General features: G+C 40.2%; 1 protein-coding gene across 1 annotated transcript; it reads left to right on the top strand.

The window, feature by feature from the left end:
- Positions 1 to 2,687: 2,687 nt before the first annotated feature.
- Positions 2,688 to 7,317, top strand: LOC133916668 (uncharacterized). The gene is made up of 3 exons (XM_062360445.1): positions 2,688 to 2,917; positions 4,210 to 4,293; positions 4,657 to 7,317. Exon 3 carries the CDS (start codon positions 4,732 to 4,734, stop codon positions 7,027 to 7,029), a length of 2,298 nt encoding a protein of 765 aa, XP_062216429.1. The 5' UTR covers positions 2,688 to 2,917; positions 4,210 to 4,293; positions 4,657 to 4,731; the 3' UTR covers positions 7,030 to 7,317.
- The last annotated feature ends 11 nt before the right edge of the window (positions 7,318 to 7,328 follow it).

Below are 7,328 nucleotides of genomic sequence, written 5' to 3'. Positions count from 1 at the left end.
GCCTTATCTCTAGAATCTAGATTCACAGCAATCATTCAATCAACATTCAACAACTCTGCAGTCTACTGTCTACAACTACAACACACAACAGCAGTACAGCTGAAGCATGACTGCCTTAAGTCTGAAGAGTGAAGAGCACAGAGCAGGCCGCAGGGCCTCACGGCGTACCTGCTGGGGCTGCTGGGCGGCAGGGCGCGACCGCGCGAGGCCGCGAGCACGGCGTCGCCGTCGCGGACTGGTGGTGACCACGACAGAGGGCGCGTCCGGCGCGACCGCGCGAGCACTGGAACGGGCCTGGAGGCCGGTGAAGGCCAGGCCGGCGCCCGGCGCCCCGGCTGTCGGCGGTGATGGGTGACGGCGACGTGACGCGGTGGGCTACCGTTGATGGTGTCCGGTCACGTCTACATCTGGCGATGCGCGTGGTCGACAGGGTTGAAGTTACCGATCGGAGCTCGGTTACCGAGCTCCGGTGGTAATTGAAAATGTATGATAACCGCGGTTATCGGTCAAAAATTCAAAAAAATTCGGAGAAAATTTATTTGGTAAAATTTGAAATTTAAAAAAAAAATCACGATTTTAGCCGTTCGGTAACCGCTCTGTTTTGGTCGGTTACCGAGCGGTTTGGGTCAGTTACCGAGCGGTTTGGGTCAGTTATCGAGTGATTTTCTCGTATTTTTGAATTGATCGGTTACTGAGCGGTTTGGGTCGATAACCGTTCGGTTTTCTCGATTTATCGAGCGGTTTTATTGAATTTCAGCGCAGTTCAACAAAAAACTCAAAAAAGAGCTCAATCTTGTAAAATCAATAACTAATTCATCTGAGCCTCAAATCAAGTGAAACAAATTTTTTTGGTTTCCTTGTAACATGATCTACATGATAAAAGTATTTATACTCATAAAAAAATTCAAAATTTTCTGTGAGAAATTGTATTTGTTAAACCAAGTTAAATGCATAGTTTACTCTTTGCTAATCCAAAAATCATGAAACTAATTTTGTTAGTCTTCTTACATGATCCTACGTCTTTTAAAAATGTATGAACTCATGAATTAGTTATTTGTAATATACATGATTGTGTAAATGTGTTACGAGTAGATTAATTCATAACTGACCCATCACATCTCAAAATTTAGTGAAACCACTTTCATTAGCTTATTTATACTATTATTTACTTAGGAAAAATAATAGTAGACATGAAAAATTTAATTATAGTGCTGTTTCTTAACATATTCACTTTATGCTTGTGAACTTTGTAAAAATCATAGAGAATTTAATAAAACTCTAAATAAAGTGAAATCAATTTTAAAGGTTCTCTTAAAAAATGTTTTACACAAAAAATATGTGTTTGCATGTTACACTTTTTTTTAACGTGAGTTAATAACTGAGCCGCACGCTTCAATTTTTTTTCAAACTTTCTCCCTATAGAATATGATGCAAACGATATTATTTTTGAAATTTTTTTTCACAGAAGATCTTAGAATTGTGTCTAGTTTTTTTAAAGATTTTTTGAATTTATTATTATTATTATTTTTATTTTTTTTGAATTTTTTAATTCAAATTTCGGTTTCCATTCGGTTTCTAAAACCGAACCGAACCGAGAAGTTCAGTAACTATGTTAGATAGTTATCGACGTATTTGTGAACCGTGGTGGTCGATAGCTTGAGCAGACGGCTCCAATTCTCAACCCTACTGTGGTGGCCTATTCTCGCGCTCCGAGCGCCAAGTAGCACGACGGACGGGGATGATGATCAACGCAGCCAGCTAGCGTTGAACATTTGGCAATGGGATCGATGTGGTGTGAGCAGCAAGTCTCATGTGCATATTGAAGTTGAGCAGTGCCAATGGAGTACGCACGTACTTAATAAACCATGCAAAGAATCACGTGGAGTTAAAATGTTTCTATTAAGATCTAAGAGGGTGGATTGAACAAACTGTTTCTTTTTTAAATCATGTGGAATTGAGATTGAAACGATCCGATGCATTTACGTGTCCAAAACAGTCCCTAATTAAAATAGAATGAAAATAATGCAATCGTAATCAATGTGGTACCTTCTTAAAAGAAACTAATGTCAAGTTAATGTATATTTGCATCAAATGTTGTTTCTTCGTAACTTGCTCAGATGCATCTCCTAGGCCATTTTCCTTCATCATGTTGCACGTCTGACCTTTGTTGAGACTAAGCAGAATGCTCAGATTCATTTATATGGGTTTTAATTTGGAGTTTCCTTCGAGACGATGTTCGTTGTGGTTAGGGCTAAATAATACTAATGTTTATGGCTATATGTTTAAGGACAGAGAATGCTAAATATCTACATAAAAAATATAATTTTAATACAAATAAATATTATAGGTGTTTAAACACGATAAATTATCTTATTAGTACTAATATAAATTATCTTATTAGTAAACAAATTATCCTCGATCAGTATAGTTGAGGGAAAAAAAACCATTTGTTTTTATAACATCTTCTCTTAACATCCTATTGTACATGTTCTTATAGTGAATTTTGATTTCTTAAATCCGGTGTCGGCAGAACTGAAACTGTTTTCGAAATTTACAAAGGACTAGTAAAAAATGCCAAAAAAAGGTAAAACCCGCCGGGTCCGACAAGGCTAGCTGCAACAGCACAGACGTTACGAAGCGAAATAACACCGCCAAGACGCGCAAAACAAACGGCCATCGCCCCCGTCGGTTCAAGTCTTCTCCTCTTCTTATTTAGCTGCGCGCACGACTCCTCTCCCCTTCCCTTCTCCTCCCTTCCTCTCCTGAACAAAAGGGCGGCTTGCTGGCTAGCTGCCTGCAGCCAACCGCGTAGTCGCCGTCGCCTTCTCTCCCTCGGCTGCCGCCGCCGCCTCGGTCGCTTCAGCTGTAGGGAGGGCGGGAGGCTCCGGTTGGGGCCTCTGCCTACCTTCAACCAAAGGTATGATCTTGTCTTGCTTGCTTGGGTGGGGTTTTCTGGTCTAGGTTTGTGTGATCGCCTTGATTTGGCTGGTAGTATGGTTTCTTTGCGTTCTGCGATGTGGTTTGGTTCCTGGGTTTGACTCGGTCGACGCAAATGTGTGCGTTGGCCTTGGCCGCCGCTCGGAGCAGTTCTTTATGAATTCTGTGTTTAAGAAGAGCAAAATTTGACGCAGAAAGATGATGTTTTGATGTGAAATTGTTACGTCGCGCTGTTTCTTGATTCATTTTTTTGGGTTCTCATTTCAGCTTGTTTCTCTCGGAATTAATTGCGCTAGCTGCTGGCATGATGCAGAAGTCTTTGGTTATGTAGTGTAATATGCGTAATACGGTCCAAATTCGTTTTCTCCGTTTAGTGATTTGTTTCCAAGAACAATAAATTGCCATGGAAAAGGTGTCACTTTTTAGATTAATGTCGTGGCTCCCTTGTTTCCGTGGGATTCTGTTTGATATCTGGGCGCTTTTTCTCGTTTAGTCCTTGCAGTCTCTAGCTGGAAAGACTAATTGTAGAACAGTGTGGTATAGGACAGCTTGGCTAGTGAAAAGCTGCTTCTGTTAATGATCGGTTAGTTGGATGAAGTATTTGTGGAGGAGTGGGATCTTGGATGAGATCTCTGCCAAATTCTACTGGATGTTTGGATGAGGTGGATTGCTCTAGGAATTGTTCGGATTAGTACAAATTTGAACCAAATGCCAAGAATTTGGATCCAAATTCCCCTATCCAACCAGCCCGTGGACTGATTTTGTCCTCTTGTTTTCTTTTTGACTAGTAGTTGAATGACCAAAGCTCCTCTTTGCTTGGAGAGTAGTTCAAGGTACAGTAAGATAAATAGTTATTGAATCGGACATGTTCTGTCACTTGAGGCCTTGTAGAGCTGTAGGTATATTCTAGTATTCAGATTTATTATAGTATCAAGTATGAAAGGGATAGCTCGGTTTAGAAATTCTTCCCTTTCTTGTATATTTGGTTAGAGACAGTTGAATTCTTAATTGTTGTTCTGTCATATTCTGGCTGCTCCATCGTTTTCAGTTTGGAGGAACCTGTCAAGATCTTTATGTTCACCCCCTCCTGTTCATCCTTTTCTATAGAATACTTCTGTAATGTGGTTGGTGTGATATTAGTTGGTGAAGGAATAAATGACATTGCAATCTGGTGATGATGGACACTTCATTTATTATAATATTTAATTTATATGTGTCATGGCTATGAAAAATAATGCTGTCTTGATGACCTTGTTTCCTTTCAAAATTCAGGCCAATTATTTATCATGGAATTTGAATGCACTCTTTGACAATTGCTGATTGAGGAGCACAATTGCGGGTGCCTGCTTTTAGGAGGTATGTTTCTGACGTGAGGCTATTTTCTCTAATTCATGTAATTAACTAATATGCTTTCTTTATAATTTTGATTCAAGCATTTTAACTTTGCAGAAGTAAAGTGTCAACACAACTAAGAAGAAAATAATTTTGTTTGAATGGTTAAGATCCCGTGGTGTGAATCCTGCACTTACAAATTCAGTTCTCTAATGAAGCATCAGTAACTTATTGATTTAGCTCAGTTTGTTTGATTTCCGAAGATGGTTGGAACTAGTACTATTCTATGTGCTAAATTAAATTTTCAGCTCTTATTTTAGTTATGCTGACTCTTAGTGTGTGGTTGTGCAAAGCTCTAGAAATAATATATACTCTTTATTGCAACAGTCTAGATATTTTCAAATTTAAAAGGGAAGAACATTGATCTGGCACTGGCACCATCTCAGCTACCGGAAGGCCTCAATGTCCAAAGTTTTGGAAAGAAGTTCACCCAGTGGCACCACACCTACGAGTTCATCTTCACCTCCAGAGTCAAAAAAGCACAAGAAGACCGTACCACATTATCTCAGAGCTTCTAGAGGCTCATGCCACGATTTATGCAAGTATGGACACAAAAATCCTTCTGAAGAGGAGCCAAGTTTTTCAAGAGGAAGAAGAAAGAAACTTCCTGCCCATCTGAATAATTTGACACTGCACAGATCAGCTATCTTAGATAGGTCCAAGGATGTCAGGAACAGGAGTCTTTCACTAGCCAAGTTGAGTATATCTCTGGGTGAATCTGAACTGATTGCACCCAAGATAACATCAGCAAATCAAAAAGGTGTTGCATCCAATGAGCATTTTGTTCTGCGGGCTGCTACAGCAGCTGATCATAAAAAAATGACTTCTGATGGCAGAAAGAAGCATTCAATTGTTGCACAGAAGGCTCCAACAAATCTAAGGGATTCAAATGGAGTTCCAAAATTTGATAAAAAAACAAAAATGCCAACCAAGGCGGCCATATTTTCTGCCAAGTCAAAGTTTCCAGAGAAGACTGTGCCCGAGAATTCCAGCACTGTGGACAAAGTTACAACAGTTAAGCAATCATTGCTTAAGAGGCCAGCTTCATCTCCCACTAAGCTCGACATGATTAAACAGGTGCCTGTTTCATCTCAGGCTTCTAGTCATTATCCACCAGCAACTGTTACTAGAGTGCATGCAAAACCTGGACGAAGCCCTACGAGGTCAAGCAATTCAAATATAAATTGGAAGGAAGGCTTGGATATGTCCAGATCATCCTTCTCTGTGGAACCCAATCTGACTGCTTCTGTTGAAGTACAAGAAGACGAGGGGCAAGTTACAGGCTATTATGTCGAGTCTACGCTAGCAGAACTGTCTTCAGATGCCATAGAATGTGCAGCCAATTCTCAACCAGCACGAGAAGAAACAAGTAGATCCATTTCAGAGGATGATGGGGTGGGAAGCACTGAAAAAAGTGAAGTATTAGCGGGTGAAGCCCTCCTGGCAATTGCCATTGCTCTTCAGATGAAGCAATCATTAGATGACCAAGAATTCGGTGCAGTGCTAGGTGAATCTGATCCAGAACATAAACTAGCAGAGCAGAATGTTGTTTGTGGTCGAGCTTCAGAGGATAAGGACAGCCAAACAGATGATCCAGCTCTTTGCCAATTATCAGAACAATTAACAGCTGTGGAAACTGCAGATGTATATGACCCTGTATTAACTGAAAGTAATTCAAAAATCGAAGATGATCAAGTTAAAGTCAATGCATCTGTGGAGTCTATAATCGCTGAAGGTAAGGAAGAAGTGGGAGTTCAAGAAGATTTTGAAAGATCTCCAGAACTACTGGCACTTGATGAAAAACATGCTGAGAAGCCTGAGTCTTGTCTGGAGTTTGCTTCCAGAAATGCAGCAGAGAATGACAAGGCTGATGAAGTTTTTGACGGTAGAATGAATAACTGTGCTTCTCACTGCCAATCAATTTCAGAAACTTCATCAGATTGTGGACTTCTGGAGGAGCCCAAGCCCATGTTAATTGAACCAAGTGATTCTTCTGTTCATGAGTTAGCAAGTGTGAGTAATGAAAATACCTTCGAACAGGATGGACTGAAATCAAGGATTTTTATTCTACAGTCACCAGAAGAACTATCAGATGATGAATTTTATGAAGAATATGACTTTGAATTAAGTGAATCAGATGAATCTGGTACAGAAGATGAAGAGGCAACAATCAACAGAAGTAGGGATGAATCTTTAAAGGCTGGTGACCAAAGACCAAGAAGAATCTCAGCACTTGAACTGGATGATTCTAGTATCACACCTTATAAATTGAAGTTTAAGAGGGGTAAAATTTTAGAACTCCCTCCAGACAGTAGTGGCCCAAGGAGACTGAAATTTAGAAGAAAGGCTGCAAATGAAGTTTCAAATCGTGAAAGCCAACCAGCAAGAAGGATTTACAAGAGGAACAGCAAAAATAATGCTGTTCCTACTAACCCAGATGTGGAATCTCCTGGTATGAAACTGCGACCCCAAGATACACAAGAGAAGAAAGATGCACAAGGATTGTTCAATAGCGTAATCAAAGAAACTGCAAGCAAGCTAGTGGAGTCCAGGAAAAGCAAGGTAAAAGCTTTAGTTGGTGCTTTCGAAACAGTGATCTCTCTCCAGGATGGCAAACCCACATCATCGACACCACAAGCTGGTAATTCACAAGATTTAGTTCATGATGATGAGGGAAATGCACCTAAGGAAGCTGAATAGAACATGCATGTTTTTCAAAGGTTGCCATGTTTGCATTCATCTTTTGGACTCCTTTTCTTTTATCGGTTCTGGAATTCAGCCTGATGCAGAAGATTTTGTAAGTTTGTACAGCATAATTACCATGTAGAATAACAGTTGTTGAAAAGGTTTACAGACAATATATAATCAATGCGTGAGTGCTTTGAAGTTTACCTCATTGTAAATCAATTGAGACACTGGAGGACCAAGTGTGCTTTTGTTCGGCTTGGATTTCCTAGGTGCTACATTAGAAGAGTTGGTTTTGCTGCACCTACTTCTGG

This window comes from Phragmites australis, chromosome 4, assembly GCF_958298935.1.
Source record: "Phragmites australis chromosome 4, lpPhrAust1.1, whole genome shotgun sequence".
Classification (NCBI taxonomy): Eukaryota; Viridiplantae; Streptophyta; class Magnoliopsida; order Poales; family Poaceae; genus Phragmites; species Phragmites australis.
Note: the sequence above shows the minus strand (reverse complement) of the source record. Positions and strands in the feature narration are given on the sequence as shown.